This window comes from Pituophis catenifer, unplaced genomic scaffold (assembly GCF_029215685.1).
Source record: "Pituophis catenifer annectens isolate HBS135680 unplaced genomic scaffold, rPitCat1.0.hap2 SCAF_6, whole genome shotgun sequence".
NCBI lineage: Eukaryota > Metazoa > Chordata > Lepidosauria > Squamata > Colubridae > Pituophis > Pituophis catenifer.
This window is the reverse complement of record NW_027256886.1, coordinates 65,973,742-65,995,615: the sequence shown is the minus strand read 5'-3', so window position 1 is coordinate 65,995,615 and position 21,874 is coordinate 65,973,742. Positions and strand designations below refer to the sequence as shown.

Below are 21,874 nucleotides of genomic sequence, written 5' to 3'. Positions count from 1 at the left end.
GCCATTATTATAAGATTTAATTTGTATTTAATGTTTAAATTGATAATATTTTGTCCATCAAAGTGCCTTATAGTTTTCCAATTAAGAACTATTTGTCTCTGAAATGCAGAACAATGTTGATAGTAAATAATTTCTCTTGCGTGTAATATGCTGCAAAGATAGTGATAATTGATAATTGCCTCTTTATTTTAACTGGAAAGAAAAATAGAATCTCCTCATTTTACTTGGTGAGATACTTACTTACTAAAGCGGTTTGGAATATGGCAGAGAGAGATTCTACCATGGAAGGCCTGAAGCTTCCCCCCCGCCCCCCCAAGTATTTTATTTAAAATGGCTGGAAATTGAATTGAAACTTGAACGTTGCGTAAGCTTATATCAGTTGAGGATAAAATTCAGAAATCACCCTTTAATTTAAGCCAATGCTCAGATATTTTTAGTGGTGGGAAGGGTTCTTTTATAGAGTATTCTCAGAGGCCATCTAGTCCAATCCCCTCTTTTGTGCAGTTTTTTTTGTCTTGATCTTCTCTCCTTTACACAAATTCTAATATTGTTCCTCTTAGCAGATTTTCACCTAAGAAAATAGAATTTCAGGCTATAGTTACAGCTTAGGGATTTTATTCCATTTTTATAATTCAATTCAAGTATAAAATTATGAATTGTTATTCCCTTGAATTGACAAAAAAATCATAAGTCTCTACTAAATGCTCTAGAACTGTGGTTTTTAGACTGGTGGTTATTACCTCCAAGAAGTAATTTGGGCGTATCCTGGATATTGGAGCAAGTTGTAATTACTTATTTGTGAATCAAGGATACAATATACTGTTGTATAAAATAACTGAGTGGGTTTTTTGTGAGAGCAATGATATTATCTGAAACTGGGAAAAGGAGTAGGTCAAACAATATGAGCCACTGTTCTATTATAATTTAATTTGCTCACTCAAATATCAGAGTATTAATATAACACTAAGAATTAACATAATTCTTTTAAAATGAATGTGAACAGACAATACATTTCAACAGGAATATTAAACTGTTCTAATGCAAATTTCATTGTGGCAAAGCAGTAAATTTTGATCAGGTTAGTTACATAGATTATATAGTTACATATATTTTTATTTATAGGGTTGCAATTGTCTCTAAGACATTTGAAGGAAAAACTGATAAAAAAGAACGGTGGTACGGAACCCAGTACAAGCAAGAAAAGATTTCTGATGAAGTCATTAAGGTATGCTAAGAGCAGTGATAGTGTCTTGTTAGTGGTAACAGACCCAAATATGTGTTTAAAAAATATTTACACTACTGCAAAGGAAACTATTTTGAATATAAATATTAGCTGTCGCTTGTATAAGTGCAATGAATAATTTGAAGTTTTTCTCTACCAACTTTATCTAGTTTTATGGCATTATGTTGATCTTGTTCTGTATATTTACTAGAGTTTCTTTCTTTAAAAATTAGATATTTCGAATATAAAAATGTAAAATATTTATTTTCCTAAACTGGTCTATCAAAAACATTATTTGCTTATTTTGATCTTATGTAGTCCAATGCAAAGAACTGAAAATACAAATTTCACTATAATTGTATCCATTATTTAAAAGGTGATTTTAAATCCATGTTGTTGTTTGAGCTTGCATTACCCATCTAGCGTGTGTGTGTGTGTGTGTGCGTGTGCGCACGCGTGCCAGTCATTTTCTCTTAGCCCAACCCATCTCATAGGGTTGTTCTTGTATGGAAAATAGGAGGACGAAGCTGTGCTGGATATGTTCACCATTTGAATTATTTATAAAATAAAGGTGGGATACAAATAAAATATAAACTTATATACCTTTAATGTCTTTAACCACCCAAAAGAATTTGTGTAATTGAAGCTGACAAAAGACAACTATTTTCATGGTAATATTTGTATGGAACAGTCTAGTAATCCAATGTGATGGTTATAGTATGGAAGCAATCCTCAGCTTATGTATGTCATATTCTGTATTATGATTACAAAAAAATCAAAACAATGGACTGTGGACAGTAACAATCATATATCAAATATTGCACTATGTTACTTACCGGTTTTAATTTTGGTTACAATTTTGAGGAACACAAATATCTAAAGGTGATAATAAGCAATTTTTTTTCTTTTTTTTAAATACTTCCCTTATTTACATTTCTTTTACATAGAAATGGCAAAATGCTGACCTTAATGGGAAATTCAAGCTTCCAATGAAAAATGAATTTATTCCTACTAACTTTGAAATTGTATCTTTGGAGAAGGAAGCACCACAGTATCCAACTCTAATTAAGGTATATTTGTCTTCTATAATTAATAATAGTGAATGCGATTTTATACTAGTGCTCTGTAGGCTAGTTCTAGGCTAATAGTGAATCAACAGCTCCCATTCATATTCATTAAATTGTTTAATTTGAATTTCTAATGTAATTTTTAAATTTAGTTCCAGGTCAAATTGCACAATCCCATTATACAATGCAGATAGCCAGTTTGGTCTAGTGATAATGGTACTGAAATAGGAGCAGGAAATCCTGAATTCTAGTCGCAAACTGGTAGCTAACTTTTTCTGCAGTTCAGTGAACCGGCTGATTCCATCATTAGCTAGCCCCGCCCTTCGCCTCTCTCCTCCCAGCCACTGGTTGGCTTTTTGCCTAGGTTTGTCTGGCTGTCGGGAGGAAAAGGGACAGGGCCTGGGAGGAGGCGCCTCGCCTGCTGTGGCTGCCAATGGGCAGGGGGCGGCCAGGGACCTCAAGGCTGCGCCTCCCATATCGCCCCAGCTGGCCCACCTGTGGCACGTGCCCTTTGGCCAAGCACGGCAGGCCCAGAATGGGTCTCTCTCCCCTGCCATCGGCCTTACCTTTATTGGCAGCCACAGTGAGCAGAGCAGTGCAAGCCCCACAGGCTGGAAAATTCTTTTAATAGAAAATGTGCTGTTTTCTTAAATGCAGGATACTGCTATGTGCAAACTATGGTTCAAGCAGGATGACAAATTTTTCCTTCCTAAAGCTTGTCTCAACTTCGAATTTTTCAGGTAGGAAAACATGTTTATGTTTATATTTCTTCACATTAAATATGGTAAGATATACATATAGCAGAATTTATGTAATTTGGAACCCCCATGGAATTGCTTTCTTTGTATAACCAACATTGCCTATCCCTACCTTCTGCCTCAAATCAGAATTTGATATCTGCAGTCTTGGCCTAATTTTGTGTAGTTTTTCCCAGAGGATGAAAACATGATCCAAGAGCTTTTACTTGAAAGCAGAGGTCTGAATTCAGACCTCTCTATTCTTCTCTCCCTTCAAAACAGGTCACAGTAAGTAATACCCAGCTAGAGCTTTTCTGCAGATGAAAAATTCATCCTGGAAATGTGTATATGAACTTGCTTGCAAATAGATGTATCTTTTGTTAGATTTCTTAACAGCAGGATAGATATGCAGCCACTGTGATTGCTGCCTTCATTTGGTTTATTGTTTAGAATTTTTTCATCCTCAGAGATTATTGAGAGATTTTTTCAAGGGATCTTAATTACTTAACAATGACATCTTGATTGACCTTATTATGCAAATGTAAAAGCATTAATTTACAAATGAATAATGTGTAATAATTTATTGTTATGTTAGCTGTTCTTTGTCCAGAAGAGTAATGCTTCCATCTTTCACAAACGTACATACATACATACATACATACATACATACATACGCATGCATTCATTAAAGAGTAATAATATGAAACTACTGGATTTAATAATTAATATAATAATTCCATTTGGTTTATTACTGGTGTGTAAAGGGGAGGCATAGAGAAGAAATTCTAACTTTATTGCCTATACCAATATGTAAATTGAAAGACAATTATACTTAAATATTTGTACTTGATCTTTTCTGCTAAACTGTTTACATTAGGGAAAAGTTTATATAAAATGCATTCCTGGTGGAAAAACATATTGCGATAGAAAAAATTGCATACAACAAATGCATAGATTAAAAAAAAACACAACTTGATCAGTAAAATAACATTGGAAAAATGAACAAAGTTCAGCTTCAGATTTGGACATCATTAATATAGACAATCATTTTTCAGAGAGAAGAAAATATATTTTTGTGCTGTCTTTGGGAATAGGAGGTTTTGGAATACTTCAAAAATTGCAGGTCGCTTGCAAGAAAATTGCTCATTGGATGGTAGAAAATGCTACAATATTTTGAAAGTCTCTTTGAATCAGAGTGGATAAAAATAGATGATTTTTTAAAAAATAAAAAAATGGATTTTTAAAATTTAAATCGGATTTTATTTTTATCAAATTTATTTTAATAAAATGCTTTTGGAGTAAAAATCTAAATATAGATTTTTCTATTTAAATAGTTTTCTATTTAAGATACATTAATAATTTAGTTTATTCAGCATGAAATGGAGCTTAGTTATATAGCATGAGGTTGTACATTTTGCAATATTAGGACTGTCGGTGAGTCAACAGCAGGTCAGAGGAGGAGCCGCTATGGGACAGAGATGACAGTTGCTCTTTAAAAATTATGATTTAAATTGAGTTGATTTAAATCAAGCCTTTTTACTACTGATTTAAATCATTATTTAAATCGACTTGATTTAAATCAAATCCACCCTGCTTTGAATGTCCAGTTCCTCCTGTGTATCTGCATTATCCACTTTTTTTGAAATTACCTCCTTCCGGTGAACTTTTTTAAGAACAAATAACTGTTCTATCTCCCTGCTGGGTATACTTGAATTGTTTTATAGTTTCCAACACATAGATGTAGCAAACCAATCTTCTAATACATTGCCTCATTTATATAGTGATTGAATACTAAATTCAGAATTTATTAATATAAGCTTACTTTGTCTCCCAGGAAAAATTAGAAAAATTATTAACTTTCAAAAAAGTTGATATTGCCCATTTTTAAGATCTTTGCTTTTGAAGAAATTTAGAAAAGAAATCTAGATGATTTAACATCCTGAAATGGTAATTTCTGTATTACAGTATATTGTCTTTCTAATAAGACATAAAACAGAAATAGAAACTATTCCTTAAACTGAGAGTAAGTTTTTGCTGAGTAGTCTGTCAGCGTTTCAACGCTGGCATAGAGAAGATAAACTCTGAAACTTTTGCCTGCTAAATCCCTTTGAAGTCCGGTTGTCGTGGAAATGAGGGGACGGGGCACATTCCTGGGAAATGATGAGGAAAAGAAGTCTGAAGAATGACTTGGAAGACAGCCAATGAGAAGCAGAGATTTGGGGATCGGAAAGGGAGGGATTGGGGGGCAAAAGGTCAGTCTTGTCCGCGTGGAGTCATGATCCGGTGGCTGTTCTCAATTAAAGAAAGATTTCCTTAAAGATTGGCAGTTTGGAAATTCATTTAATTTTGAGATAGCATCGCAGTCTGACATAGTCTTTTTATTGTTCCCAATATTTGTGGTTTTACAAAGGGAAGAAAAATGTTAAGATTATAAGAACTTCAGTAGTTTAAATGAGAATTGACTAGATAAGAAAGATAGAATTGGACTGATGAACAGCTCGTGTAAAAGTGAATGCATGTATTTGTGTATTTATATAGTATAATCAATTTGTCCACAATATCTTTTTTCAAAGAGAAAATACTATTTCTACAGGTAGCCCTTGACTTACAATTGGTCATTTAATGACCATACAGAGTTACAACTGCCTTCAAAAGGGTGCATCTGGGCATTGTGAAATGTTGTGGTACCTCTCCTCATAGTCAAATTATGTCATTTTGGCCATTTGGCTACCCATTCACATTTATAATTGCTTGCAGTGTCCCATTGTCACGCAACTCAGCTTGCAACTTTTCTGCCAGTTTCCTGTGGTTGTTTTTTTTTGCCAGTTGGCATAGGTTGTCACTTACGACTGCATGATTTGCTTGACAACTATGTGATTCAGACTTATGAGTGCTGTAAAAATGGTCATAAAATTGTGTCCGATCACATGGATGCCTTGACTTACAATTATCACAACTTACCACCAAAATCCTGGTTCCAGTTGTGGTTGTAAGTCATGGAACTCTGTGTGAAATGTAGTGAGGGAATGGGCAGGATGAAAAATATATTAGAAGATGAGATAGTTGCAGCTTTAACTGGAACTTGAACAAAGAATATCATTGCTTAATACAGGTAATCCTTACTTACAACTGTTAGTTTAATCACAGTTCAAAGTTACGACGGCCTCGAAAAAAGTGATTTACAACCTATCTTCACACTTACAATTATTGCACTACCCATAATCATGGGATTGCAATTTAGGCATTTGGGAACCGGCTCACATTAACTATCAATTGCAGCATCCTGCAGACAGATAGTTACAATTTGCAGTCTTCCCGGCTGGTTTCTGATGGAAAATGTCAAAGCTGGCTTGCTTAATGACCACTTTGTTTGTTTATATCCTGCCTTTAAACAATTCAAGGCGACAAACATATCCAATACACTTTCTTCTTCCTAGTTTCCCCACAACAACAACCCTGTGAGGGGGGTTAGGCTGAGAGAGAGTGTCTGGCCAAAATTCATCCAGCTGGCAACAAATAGGGTAAAAATGATTTTAAATTGGGTTTAGTCACTTGATGACTTGCTTTATGACTGCACCGATTTACTATAAAAATTCTGGTCGCAATTGTGGCAGTAAGTTGAGTACTGCCTATACATTAGTACTAAGTGGTAACCATTAAGTAGTCATCATATGGTTGCAAAACCCACAAAACTACTGTTCATTCAATCTACTGAGTTTTTTCCAGCTTCTATTGATATGACAGGTTTAAAGGTAGGTGTGCCTCCTTTCCATGGGTTACCTGTCTGTAATAGATTCTGTGATTGTAACTTGTCTCTCTCTTGACTTTCCACATTGAGCATCAATGTCTTGTTGACTTCCATATATTGAACCATTGAACAAGATCTCATCTGCTGTTAGGAAAAGGAACATGTTTTTTTTATTTCATCAATCAGATTAATACAAAACTTCAAAGAGCTATTTTGGGATTTCAGATTGCCCACATCAACTAATGTGTAACCTGCCTAGGTCCACTTAGTTAGGCACAGTAAAGCTCCACATTTACTAAACATACATTTTGTCTATTTAAATTAAGTATATTAAGTATAAGTATATTAAATTAAGTATATTAAGCTAATTAAGTATAATAAGGAGGTGCAGTGGCCTAGTAGTTAAGACCTCGGCTTGTCGATGGGAAGATTGGCAATTCAAGGCGCAAATACCATGTGATGGGATGAGCTCCTGTTCTTGCCCCAGTGTCTGCCAACCTAGCAGATTGAAAGCATGGCAATGCAGGTAGATAAATAGGTACCACCTCAGTGGGAACATAACAACATTCCATGCATCTTGGCAGATAGTCATGCTGGCCATGTAATCACAGAAGTGTATTTGGACAACTCTGGCTCCCTCGGCTAAGAAACTGGAGCTGAGCACCATCACCTAGAGTCAAACACGACAGGGGAAACCTTTACCTAATTAGATATATTACAGATTTAGTAAATGTGAATAGCCTGTGATCACAATCAATTATTCAAAAGCAAGGAATTCTTCTTCTGGATTAGAATGCATGTATAGTCCAACTTCCAAATGTGTATAGATTAAAAAGAAATCCTTCCAAAACAATGATCAGATAAGAGCTCTGACTGCTCTTATCAGTCAGAGTCTGGGCCAAGAAAGTAATTTTATAAATTGTCTCATACAAGCCCCTCCCTGTTTCACACTGGCATAAAGTGATGAAGGGGAGAAGCACATTCAGACTTGCAAGTTTCTTCCCCTATCCCTGACCTATGTGGCATTGGTTTCTTATTCTGGGCTGACAGTTAAGAATGAGTGTTTAATTGAGTGCATGTTCTGTCATTTACTTGGTGCATGACAACGTAAATTTGAGAAACACAGCTGTAACACTATTCAAGCTTTTCTGAAAGGAAGTCCCATTATGTACAAGATGATTAATTTTTATTAAACATAGAATAGTTTTGTCCATTAGACATTTGTGAGTGAGGCAACATTTCTATGACTTTCAGGGTATTTCCATTTTTTCTTAAAAATGAAAAAAAACATACTAGATAAACGATTTGAAATGTTTAAAAATGTTAAAATGTTACAATGTTTTAAATTTGAAGCATATTACCAGCCCTCGGTTATTTTTAATAAGTATTAAATTTTGCATCTTGTTTCTTTTATTTGTTTGTTTATTTGTGATAGAGAAATTATTCCGTAAACTTTTTATAACAATTTCAATATGACAACTTTGTATTCTCTTAACTGCTACCTATGCAAATAAGAAGTAGAAATTAGACTTCTCTGTACAATAAACTGTCTCAATCCACATCAAGTTCTTGGTACTTAGAAGTATTGTTGCTTGAAACATGACTTGAGTCTTTGAGTTGTCTTTATCATAATACTATCTGTGCAGACTATTTTATCTCTCTGGTTATTGCAAAAATATATTGGAAACTTTTTAAGTACTACAGATGAACAAAAGACATATCTTGTATGCTTAAAATAGAAGATGGTTGTATTTTAGTAATAACCCACAACAAGTATTTTTCTTACACTTCGAATCCAATTCACTGAGGTTTTACTGAGGTGATATATAAGTTAAATGTGAATTTATACTTCTTTTTGGAAAAAACCATCGAAGTGTAGAACAACCAATTAAAAAAGAGCAATTAAATAATGAGCTGCTAAAGCAGCTTTCAAAAGCCAGATTTAGAAAAGCAGATTAATACATTTTGTAAAATCTGCAAAATATTGGTAATTGTAACATTAAAATATACATACTTTTACAAAAGCGTCCTAGAGTTGCCCCAAACACCGATATGGGCAGTATATAAAATTAATAAATACATAAATCATAACTTTAAAATGCTTTCCACAGTTTTGTATTTGTGCATTTAAAGCTATTTCATGCATGCCCAGCAAATTAGTCTTTTCAAGGACAAATATAAAATGAGACTTTTAATCTGTTTATCATAAGCATGAATTTAGAAGAACTCAGCACATTTGCAGGCCATCCTGGCAGATTAGTCCATTGGATCATGAAGAATTGCAACATGCAATTGCACAACACCAATCATTTCTTAGATGGGAGAGTTCTTAAGCCATTCAGGAGTTGGACCTTTGAAGTCAGATCAACAGTTTGATTTGAGATCAGATGAATAATTAGCACATAGTGCATCTCTTTCAACATCACAACATGGATATTTCAAAGGAAATTCATTTGCTTCTAGAACAGATTCAGGTTTCTATTCTAAGTACTTGACCAGCATCACCTCCATCTTGTTTATTTATGACCTTGGATTGTTTCATCCACATTCAGCCAGTTGTCAAGTTCAGGAATATCATTTGTTTCCTTAGTATTGAATGACAAAAGTCTGCCTATTAGTGATACTGTTTTCCAAAATCTAAAATGACCTATTTTAACTGTTTCATATAGCTAATAAATAGTGTAGAAAATAAAATATAGTTTCAAATTAGTATTTAACAAACATCTTTTGGACATGACCAAACTCAGTACATTACAAAAAAATAGCAAAAACAAAAAAACAAAAAACCATGATCAATGGTTGTAAAAACATACTATTAACTGAATAGAATAGTATAGAAGTCTTAATTTGAAACATGTTCAGAATAGATGAAAGTCCAGTTTCACCCTTACACATCTAGAGTAGCAATGCTACCAATCCTCCATTTTTGTATTTTTCTATTCATGTATTGTCTTAATGGTACTCATAACAGGAAGTGCCAACTTTTTTTTTTAACATTGTACCTTGAGACCCAGTATTGAGGTTCTGTAGAATTATATCAAATATTTTACTTCTAACATTTTCTTCCAGCCCATTTGCTTACGTGGATCCCTTACATTGTAACATGGCCTATTTGTACCTTGAACTACTCAAAGACTCCCTCAACGAGTATGCATATGCAGCAGAACTAGCTGACTTGAACTATGAGCTCCAAAATACCATCTATGGGATGTATGTAAGTACCAACATCAAGAAGACTCTTTTAAGAGTCTTAAATTTACTTCCAGGAATCAAGAAACAATTTGATTTGCTGGAAGCATTTTTAAAATGATTTTCCCAATTGCGGATCTAATTTTAAAATTCCTTTTTCAACCTTGATTTCTAATTTCTTATAATTTGGATTTTACATGAAGTATTCTTAGTCTTCAAGATTCCCATTCATATTCAGATTTTTCATTTCATTTTATATCATTCATTAAATTAATGAAATTAAATGAAATTTAGCCCAAATTGGAGTTCAGATTCTACTTCTTTCTTCCAGAAGTTAAATCATTAATGTTAACGAGGAAACAAATTCCTTATTTTACCTTAGTATTTCATTCCCAGAAATATTGGTTATGAGGCTGCATATACATACTCTTCAGTCATGTTTCTTCATCCATTATCATGTCACAAAGTATCAAAGCATCCTTTTTTTCTTTTTGTTAGTCGCTATCTTTATGTTGACCCTCTCCATTGCAACATGACATACCTATTAATGAGGTTGTTGAAGGATGATTTAAAAGAGTATACATATGCAGCACGCCTCTCAGGTTTGAGCTATTTCATTGCATCAGCAATGAATGCAATACTTGTAAGTAAAATGGAGGAACAGAAAGAAGTGAGATGGCTTGAGAGTTATGCACTTGGAAAATGCTTGCTTTTTTCAATATTTTTTGCATAACAGTTACCAGTTGAGTATTCTCTTGCATCTCTCTTGTCTGGAAGTGTCTGGAAAAAGACACTTGATTTAGCTATGATTGGAGTGCTTTTTTGTGGCCATATAGAGCTTTGTAATACATTTCTAATTTGCATCTTTATGTATTTCATATCCTAGAAAGTATTACTTCGACTTTTTTAGATTATCAGTCTTTTAGATACTTTGCACTAAAAATGAACAGTGGTGGTAGTCTAACACAGGTGTCCTCAAACTATGGCCCGCAGGGCAGATACGGCCCATCAAAGCCATTAATCCAGCCCATGCAGGACCACAAGGCTGCCCTACCCACATCGGCCCACCCACCCGCCGGCCCCCACCCTTTGCCCAAGCGGAGAACTTACTTTCGCAAACCCCTCAGGCTGGAACTGGAAGATAAGGCCAAGCTTTTTGGCCTGCAGAGTGCTTCTGGAGGTGGAGGAGGTCAAAAACGGGGTGCGCGAAGATTTCTCAGGGCATCTGCACGCCCCATTTGTGACCTCCCCCGCCTCCAGAAGATAGAGAGAGAAAGAGACAGAGAAAGAGAGACAGAAAGAGAGAGAGACAGACGTTGATTGTAAGCTCCTTGAGGCTGAGAAGAATTGCTGCAAAACTGAGTTTCCTGGAGTGGACCACTAGACTCCTAAACAACTGAAAAAAACGATCTAGTAAAAAGAAAAGTCAACCAAAAGAGCAACATGCAAACAAAAGCAAATAAAACACCCCCAGGAGCAAAACAAATTAAAATTTAATTTGTGTGCATTGTTTAATGGACTGCTAAATTGGCCATGCCCACCTAGTCACAGTCACATGATTACCTAGCCTTGCCCACCCAGTTGGTCCGCCCCCCCCAACAGTCTCAGGGAATTGGCCCCCTGTTTAAAAAGTTTGAGGACCCCTGGTCTAACATGTTCATTGAGGCATGAGCTTTTGCAGAGTAGAGTCTACTTTGTTAAACATTTCGCTGAACTAAATACCACTAACTGCATTATTGGCTGTAGAAAAATTGCTTGTAAGGGTCAACTTGAGTATTATAAATTGAGCTTATTTATTTTTACAAATAACAATTTCTTATATATCATCAATTCCTGAGATTTTTGGTTAAATATAAAATATCTCTTTTTAATATTTTAATTGTCACTTTAAAGAGTTTAATGTTATTATCTGAAGAAAAGATGTTTCGAAAGAAGTGTGTATTGTATAAATATTGTATAATATGGAATGTTAAAAATTGAGTAAAAAATTGGGTTCTCAATGCTCTTTGAGCTTAGTTATTTTCTTGCAGTCATTTTATTATCGGGCTAGAAAGTAGTGCAAAGAAGAATGGAGTATGCTGGCTGTTTGTAGCTTGCTCAGGCACTTTTGCTAGTGTGTGTGATTTTTTCTTTGATGGTTTCTTGAATGGGATATTATTTCCTCCTTTACTATTTATGTGGTGCTATTTTCTGCTTATCTGCGTGTTGGTTGTTAGACGGCATGTGTTTTAGGCTGTTTGTGTCTGTTGAAGGCTGAGATGGCTGAATACTTAGCTTCCAAGATTACCTTAATTAAAGAACAATCAAAGTGGAAGCATCCACTGTAGGGCAAGCTACAATGTATATAAACAGCCAGCAAACCTACCCCCGGCTAGTGGTGTTCCCTAGCCCGGCAATGAAATATCTGCAAGAAAAAAAACCACCTTAGCCCCAAAAAACTAACAATTTGACCTTGAGCTATAATAGTCTCTTCTTTTGTAACTAAAAAACAATTTAAACAACATTTTAGTTTCAATTTAAACTTGAAATGTTGTACCTAGTAAGGCAACTACTTTGCTTCAGCAGTGTTACTGTATCTTATATTTTTGGATCACAAACTGGGATCAATAAAGATAAAATTGATTCTTAATTCATCTACATGACATTTTCATTTTTCTTGTATCATAATTATTCATTTTAAAATGTTATATTCAGAAACTGGAGCTGTGTTCTATTAAAAGTTATACTTCAGTTTTTATGCTTAATTATTTCTGTATTACAATATAATAACATAATATAACATACTAGAAGAAGGAAACATCCATTCTTCACTTATGTATGCAAACACTGCATTATTCAGAGTGATAAGTAATGATAATATATATTATTAACATAACTTTAAATGACAGTGTTAAAACATTTATATGGTTTGCAATTAACCACTTTATGAAGTACTGTAGTTTAGTAATCCGTCATATTCATGAATTAAGCATTCTGATACTCTGCTTTACCTTAATAAGAACCTTGTGAACTGTTCTGTGTTAGAAACATTGAGTGGAAAGTTTTTCTTCCATGTTTTTCTGTAATAATAAGAGAGTACTTTTAGTCTTTACATGAAGAGAAAAAAGCTAAGTTTGTTTACTCTTCTCTCAGACCATATCAATATACTGTGTTTCCCCGAAAATAAGACCCTGTCTTATATTTTTCTGAATCCTGAAATAAGCACTTGGCCTTATTGCTATGCGCTCAAAAGCCCGATTGGGCTTATTATCACGGGATGTCTTATTTTGAGGGAAACAAGGTAGTTTTTTAAAAATACTGTTTTTTCCCCACAAACCAATTGCATACCACCACATTAAACTTTGCTCTGCAACATGGTACAATATATTTTCCATTGTAATATAAATCCCACTATGTTTAACTCAACTTGTTCAGAGTTCAGAGAAAGAAACAAATCATTATAATATCATAAATGTAATGCTGTGCAATTAAAGATTAAACTGGATTTCTATTGATTGGAGGGAGAGAATTCCCCAATGTTGGTTGGTGCCTATTGCTCTCATTGGAGATCTTTTCTTTTAATGGGTGGAAGGGCTGTTTAAAGTATACAACTACTTATGTATTCTCTTTGTGTAGCTTTCTGTAAAAGGTTATAATGATAAGCAACATATTCTGCTGAAGAAGATCATTGAGAAAATGGCTACCTTCGAGGTTGATGAAAAGCGATTTGAAATTATCAAGGAGGCGGTAAGCTGTCTGAAAAGTTTGATCCTATTAGAATGAGAAACGCCCTATATGAAAAAAAAGAAAAGCATTAAACATGAATTGTTCTATTTCTTTGCCATAAAAATGAACATTTGTAGAAAAGGGTAAGACGATGGGTGGGCACAATGCATAATTCTAAATTAAAGTTAGAATCCTGAACATTTAATAGGGAGTGATCTTCACTAATCAGTGACTTGTTTATGAGTAGACAATGTAAGCTGTGATCCTTAACCCTTCAGTTTGCAAAAGGCTAGGAATCCATAGTATAAATAAATGCTCACCATCCCGTTTATTAGGGATGGATTTTTCACTCATTGCAGTGATATCCTGATTCTCCAGCCACACCTTTTTGACCATTAAAAATGTTCTGCGATGGTTTGGTTTTTACTCCGATTCAGAGAGTGGGTGGAAAGACTGGGAAACAATGTACCGGTATTCATTTCCCATTCCCCAAGCTCTACCTGCTTAGTCATGCAAGTATTTGCTTACAATTATTGAGCCCCAGTATTAAATGCTAGCCTTTGTCCAATTTTAAGGCTGTTTTATTAACTAATCTCACTTTCTGATTTTATGTCTTGAAGAAGAAGGAACCATAGTTCCTTCTATATTTTATTTAAATGCTTATTTTGAGTATAAAAGTGATTAAATCAGTGAGGTTATTGAAAAACTACATTATTTTGTCTTGGCTTTTGTTTTTAATAGTATATGCGATCACTTAACAACTTTCGAGCTGAACAGCCACATGAGCATGCAATGTATTACCTTCGGCTCTTAATGACAGAAGTTGCATGGACCAAAAATGAATTAAAAGAAGCTTTAGATGGTAAGGTTTTGCCAAAACTAAATTGCATGTTTTCGGTTATTTGGTAAGTTAATTTGGTTTACTTTAAAGAAAATATGCCCTAAGGTCCTGTGGAGTATTTGGACATTGTGATTGTTGTGAGGAAGTTGAAACAAATATGGAGAATTTTCTGTTTTCTCATTGAGGATTTTAAGTTCCAAATTTAAATTTTAGATGACTCTTAATTATTAAAGTCATTATTCCTGGAGGTTAACGTAGCAATTAAGTATCTAGAATAAATAGATGGGGAAGTTTAGCAAAATTATCCAAATAGAGTTCTAATTACAAGTCAAATATTGTATGTGCAGCTTCAGGAAGAAGGTTCTGGCAGACTTCACGTCTGATACATGTAGTTGCGAGGAAACAAGTTCTCTTTCTCCCTCCCCCTTCCCCCCTCCCTCTCTCCCTCCTTCCTTCCCCCCACCTCTCTCTCTCTCTTATATTTACCACTTAACATGAAGCATCCTTTTGTAAAGAACAGTGTTTACATAAAGTGCACAGTGTAAATTACGTATATAGTGGCAAGGTACAAAGTACTAAACAATGGCAAATTTTGTGATGATTTACATGGCTGTGACAATAAGTCTATAGAAAACAATTTATGTATTTCAACAATACAAATTCAAATTCAAATTTTAAAATTAATTATGGATATTGGTGCCCACTTGCTTTTTTAGCTATTATTTAAATACAGTTTTCCTTTACAATTGGGATTGATGTATAGTTGTCCCCTTACTATGTATAGGAAAAGAGTATAGAATCTACATGATAAACATGATTTACAAAATGCAACAATTTTCTCTTGCTATCGCATCCCATATTCATCTTAGTATTAGAGTTCTATGAGAAAGAAAGACAGGATTTCCTTAGTAAAAGAGTTGATAGCTTTCCTTTCTTTTCTCTAACTAGCTTGTGTTTAGTTTAGTTTTTCTACCTTTCCCACTATGCATGTCTATTATAAATAGGAAGTTGGTGAATCTGGACTATGCATACCATCTTTTGTCTGTTTATTGATGGCTGATTACTTTGGGTAACTTAATCTGTAGTTAGAGGTCTAACATAAAACAGGTTCTCTCAAAATGTGTGAAAAGATTGGTATTAAAATGCATATCCCACTAAATGCATTGCAGTATATAGTAAATAGCATCCAAATAGAAATGTATATGATTGGTTGCACAGTCAGCCTCACTGGATTTGGCATTTTTGTCCACCTACTGAATCCTTCTTAGGGACCTGGGATAGGAAGATGTCATTTAATCATATTAAAGATATGATCTCAGGATGTAAGCTGTTCTAAGTAAAGCTGCCTTTTGCAATTGTATGATGGTGATTTTGTCAATGCTGATTGTGTTCAAGTGGTGCTCTAGGCATATATTAGTATCACTCAAGGCATTATGCTCTGGCCTACTATTTTTCCCACAACAACTCAGTCTAATGAGTTGGGCTGAATGAAAATGACTGAACTAAAGTCACCAGATGACCTTCATACTTCAGGAAGCACTAGAACCCATGGTCTGTAGATTTCCAGTCTAATGCCTTAATCTCTACACCAAATATTTGTCTGCGTCTGTCTGAAAGATAGATGGATTCAAAGGTGTGTAGGTGTATACCTGTATAGGCATGAATGTGCCAGAATTAAAGGTAATAGCTGTAACATAGCATTGTTCATTTTCGTGCCTTCTAGACACATTATACTACCATTCTGATAATTCTCAATTTTGGCATTTGATACCCAAAATAAATGAGATACTCTCAGATGTAGAAAGATACTTGTAGCATACAGATGTGAGTTAAAAAATATATCAAAATAACCACCATTTTTAATCACTGTTATGAAGATGTCAGGGCAGTTATGTACCTTTCAAGAGTGCTACATTCTTAGTCAGTAACAGCTTGGACTTTGTCTTCGAGCATCATGTGAATCACTAATTTTGAAGATGGATGTGTGTTTAGTTTGATTGCACAGAAAGCTGCCTTTTTTGCCATTTCCATATTGAAATCTGGGTCAAACCAGATATGAATTCTGAACAAGGCATACTGTGAGCACAGCAAGAGAGAGTTGGAACATTTCCCAAATATGAATATATGTGAAGAAAACACTCACTGTTTTTTTGTTGATTATTAAATTTTTTTCTTTCTACTTACTAAGCTATGAAATACATTGTATTTTAAAATAATGCGTTTTTTTCTCTCCTTCAAATGGAAAATGCATTTGATTTTAAATATCTACATATCTATTGTAGATGTCACTCTTCCTCGCCTCAAGGCCTTTATTTCACAACTGTTGTCACGGTTACATATTGAAGCACTTCTCCATGGCAATATAACAAAACAGGTTGGTTTTGATGTGCTTTTAATGGATATTTATTACCTATTTATTCCCCAAATCTTAGCTTTTTGTTCTAATTTTAAATAATAACCTTATTAGTGTATTATCTTAATGTTCAATATTGCAATATTAACAGTAAATTTATCATATCAATAAATTGGAGGATAGTTATATAGTATTGGGACAGGATACATATTTTGCAAAATGGGCATTATATGTTTCATGCTGAGGGTAGCTAACTTCAATTATTTTTGTTTTGCATCTTACATATGCTTTCATTTTTTACGACAATTTGGATATGCGATAATTAGTTTTTCTAATATTTCTGCAAAATCCATTCATTTGGATTAAAGCTTATTACATTTAATAGGATTTATTTCCAAATAAACACACAATTGAAATGCGAGGTGTTTCATCTCTTTTGTAATAAAATTGTAATGTCAGACTATTTACTGTTTCTCAGATTGGTGCTATATAATCTTAGCATGCATCTAATTATATATCTTATAATATATCTATTATATCTTCATTTTATTTTGTAACTTTTAAGATACCTTGTTTCTTTTATAAGTACTTTTGATTCTGAATTTATTTAACCATTTTGTTGTTAGCTTTTCTGCATGGTGAAATAAAAGGCATTTTGGCATTCATCTGTCTGTATTACACTATCCCATTCACATGAAGCAAATAGGATCCAGGCATGAGGCTTAAGCATGCCAGCGCCTTAAGGAATTGTTAATTCAAATTTAATCTGCAAAGTGCTCTGTGCACAAAACTGGGAGAAACAGAGCAGTATAAAATGATACAGCTTATGCAAGTCAAGGAGGGTGAAGCAGGAAAACATTGGCAGGTTTATCATAAATGAAAAGGATGATGAACCAAAGAACAATTTCATCTTAAATTATTAAGAAGCTGAAAACAGAAATTAAGTATGCAATGAATGTGTGTGTAAATATTTTAAACTTTTTACATTTTTAAATATAATGCAGATATAATGAGGAATTCTCCCTTTTATTTCTGAATGCTGAGTAGCATTCATATGTATGGTTTCAGCTTTCAGATTTAATATTTACAAGAGAGCTTCTCCTTTCTCCTTCCTAATTTTGCTGTTGCGGTCAAATCTGTTACCCTTCTGCTGTTGTCACAGATAGATGAAGAACGATCATGCAGTGAATAAAATCTGCAATGAATTTCTTCTTTTTCCAGGCTGCATTAGGAGTTATGCAAATGGTTGAAGACACACTCATTGAGCATGCTCATACAAAACCTCTGCTTCCCAGCCAGCTAGTAAGATATAGGGAAGTACAGCTGCCTGATAGTAAGTGGTTTAGTTTATCAGCTATAAAATGCTTCATTTAAAGTTTCATAGTGCATATACTATAGCTTGCAATAAAGAAGGACAATTATGTCTTCAGCTAATTTTATTTTTCAAAATTTATTTAATTTCAAATTTGTGCTACAAATATGTGAGAATCAACACCATGATTTGCTTCCTTAAAAAAACCTTAATCATGAGACTTATCTCTTTCAGTGTGGTATAAGAGGGGAATGATATGGGTACCATTCAGCTTACTTAAACTGATAGTGGTGTATACTGTAGTAGGGCAATCACACTCGTTTTGATGATGTGCAGATTGAAACTGTTGTATACCTAGAGCTTCCTTGGCATTTCTTTAGAATGTTTGTGCATCTGATCAATTGATTCTACTAAAAGTGCTGTGGTTATGTGCTTTTATTCCACAAATAGAATAAAGGAACATTTTTAAATCTGGCACCTTGAGATGGGTTTAAACCATTGATGCTAGAATTGCAATCAGCCTGTCTTTTCCCAAGGTGCCTGGGAATTTTAAAACTGATTATATATTTAGGAAATGCCAGGTTGCACAAAACAAATAAATATATTGGACTTGGATATTTATATTAAATAATATTCTACAGTGCTTACTTTGCTAGCCTACACTAAATAGAACATAAGATTCTCCTTCAGCCTAAATTCCATTTCTTTTGCACACATCATTTTTTCCTAGGAGGATGGTTCGTCTATCAACAGAGAAATGAAGTTCATAATAATTGTGGGATAGAAATATATTATCAAACAGATATGCAAAGCACTTCGGAGAATATGTTTTTGGAGCTCTTCTGTCAAATTGTCTCAGAGCCTTGCTTTAATACCCTGCGCACTAAGGAACAGTTAGGTGAGCTTTTGTTTATGTGTGTCTCTGTTAAAATCACTATATATTTTAAATCAATTATTATAAGCTAATTTACTGTTGTAACTTTTCATTAAAAATTCCACCTATAGCACAAAAGGTGATTAAAGAACAAATGATTGATAATCAGCTATTTAGGGCTCTGTGGTTTATTCACTTAACTGATTTTGCTGCATTTGTATAACACAAGGTCTCACAAAACACTGTAAATTAAATGTGATCATGTTTGGTTCTCAATAAAACTGAAAGAAATAGCGTGAAGCAGATTCTTCTGCAATGGATGCTTTTTTAATCAGATTCTCATATTGCCAGATTCATAGCAGTCTTGCAATAGTTTACATTAAAAATAAATTGTAAGCCAATGTATATTAAAATATCAATGGTAAAGTAATATTTATTTATATTCTGCTTTTATTATTTTTATAAATAACTCAAGGTGACAAACGCACTCAGTACTCCTTCCTCCACCTATTTTCCCCATAACAATCATGAGATGGGTTGGGCTAAGAGTGACTGGCCCAAAGTCACCCAGCTGGCTTTCATGCATAAGACAAGACTAGAACTCACAATCTCCTGGCTTTGAAATAAAAATAAAACATACTAAAAGCATAATAATTGAACCGCAAGTAATCTCTGTAAAAATTACAACTTCATCTTAACTAGAAGACAATCAATTTGGGACTAACCAAATCTTTAGAGACAACTTCTCTACAAACTAGGCAATGCCATCGAGAAGCTCTCATTTAAACCAAGATTTATCACTTATGTCATATTTATTATCAAAATTAGAGACTAATTAAATTGAAGAATATTACAGTATATAACTCCAAAAGAGGCTACACATGGAGGGGAGATGAACATTTTCAGTAGGGTGGAAAAACGGAGCTCAGATCCTGCAGCTCTGAGCTCTGTTCCTACAGCCTGCCAGAGCAGTTTACTTCCACACATGGTAGGGAGCTGAACTCAGCAGGTAGCTCTTTTGCCCTGTTTGCTTAATGACTGAGGTGATCACTTAATGGCCACAACCAGGAGTGCTGGGATTACAGTGGTTGAGTGAAGCAGTCCCATGGGTGTCTTGCTTAACAAATGCTTTGCTCAGTGATCAAAATTCTACTCCTTGTAGTGCAGTGGCTCTCCTCTTTGTTAATAAAGAATCTTTAACGTAATATCAAACATTAATTGCTTGAAATAACACAAATACTGGTTGTATCCAGTGGGAAATCTTACCTGGCAAGGTAGGATGGGTTGTGAAGGGTATGGAGGTTGGGTCTTTCTCAAAAAATTAAACTCTAGTATGAAACAGAAAGTTGAATTAGAAAAAGGTGTTTGTGGAAATATTTTATTATTAAAGTTTTTTTTAAATCCTGCCTTTATTACTTTGTCAAAGCAACAAATTTACAAAATACTCCTTCCTCCTCCACAACATTTTATTTTTTTAACATAAATTATAAATCAGAAGATCCTTCTATTATCAATGGTTGTTCTGGAAAACAATCTAGAAGTACCATATTGTTTTGCCTCCAAATTCAACAGTAAATTTAGCTTGTCACAGTCAAGCCACAGCTGATAATGATGCTGTGTGCTTCATTAAAAAACCCCAATTTCTACTAATATTTATAGAATAAAATTTAAAATTATCAGTTGGAGCTCACATAAGTGCAATCTCCCGTGTCGCCATCTCACCAGAAGTCCAGTTAACAGTTTGATTTTAATAACTATTTTAAAAAGTTATGCTAAAATTCAATGTTAAATTAAAATTTTAATTAAAGGTCAGGATGCAAGAAAAGAAATTGAAGCCTTATTTTCTTGACAAAAAAATGGTAAGAGATTACAACTGCAAGAGATTACAATTGCTGATATGCTGACTCCCCCCCCACCAGGTTACATTGTGTTCAGTGGTCCACGGAGGGCTAATGGTGTTCAAGGTCTGCGGTTCATCATCCAATCAGAAAAGCCCCCACACTACTTAGAAAGCAGGGTGGAAGCCTTTTTAAAAACCATGGAGAAATCTATAGAAGATATGTCCGAAGAAGCGTTCCAGAAACATATCCAGGCTTTAGCAATTCGCCGCCTTGACAAACCAAAGAAACTATCTGCCGAGTGTGCAAAATATTGGGATGAAATCATTTCCCAGCAATATAACTTTGATAGAGGTAAGAATAAAAAACTAAGCTTACCATGAGCCAATTGGAAACAAAAATATTAGAGATCAACTGAAATCCCACCTTCCATGATAATTCCTATTATAGTTTTAAAATTAGTGACAGTCTCAATACTGGAATATGAGCCGTGGTGATGCAGTGGTTAGAATGCAGTACTGCAAGCTACTTCTGCTGGCTGCAGTTCAGCAGTTCAATTCTCACCGGCTCAAGGTTGACTCATCCTTCCATCGTTCCGAGGTGGACAAAATGAGGACCCAGATTGTTGGGGGCAATGTGCTGACTCTGTAAACTGCTTAGAGAGGGCTGTAAAGCACTGTAAAGTGGTATATAAGTCTAAGTGCTATTGCTGTTTTACGCTTTGAACATTTTGTACAATTCTGAATTATTACAGAAATTATGCAAGAGAGGATTGTAAATACTTAGTGGCCTACAGCTTCCATACTGCAATTGGGGTTGTTTAGAATGGAATGAAGGATAAAGAGTGACAGGATTGAGGTTTATAAAATCATGCAGGACATAGATAATATGGATAAAGTATTACCGATTGAATACTTATACGTATAACAGGGCTTAACTTTGGGGTCCTTGGTGCTGTCTGAATTTAGTGATTTTCTTGCAAATGTTT

At 34.4% G+C, this 21,874-nt stretch overlaps 1 protein-coding gene and 1 long non-coding RNA gene across 2 annotated transcripts in view; one reads left to right on the top strand and one right to left on the bottom strand.

The window, feature by feature from the left end:
• The window catches only part of IDE (insulin degrading enzyme), a 70,208-nt gene that overhangs the window by 36,214 nt on the left and 12,120 nt on the right, over positions 1-21,874 (top strand). The window contains exons 12-21 of the mRNA XM_070946356.1: positions 1,123-1,225; positions 2,170-2,292; positions 2,947-3,029; positions 9,844-9,988; positions 13,579-13,689; positions 14,410-14,530; positions 16,792-16,883; positions 18,084-18,195; positions 18,905-19,072; positions 20,968-21,240. Of these exons, the coding sequence (XP_070802457.1) occupies positions 1,123-1,225; positions 2,170-2,292; positions 2,947-3,029; positions 9,844-9,988; positions 13,579-13,689; positions 14,410-14,530; positions 16,792-16,883; positions 18,084-18,195; positions 18,905-19,072; positions 20,968-21,240 (1,331 nt within the window). The remainder of the gene's footprint in view (positions 1-1,122; positions 1,226-2,169; positions 2,293-2,946; positions 3,030-9,843; positions 9,989-13,578; positions 13,690-14,409; positions 14,531-16,791; positions 16,884-18,083; positions 18,196-18,904; positions 19,073-20,967; positions 21,241-21,874) is intronic.
• On the bottom strand, positions 11,244-13,674 carry LOC139318765 (uncharacterized). The gene is made up of 3 exons (XR_011600528.1): positions 13,647-13,674; positions 12,954-13,022; positions 11,244-11,351 (listed from the first exon to the last, which is right to left on the bottom strand). It is a non-coding gene; the product is annotated as an uncharacterized lncRNA (long non-coding RNA).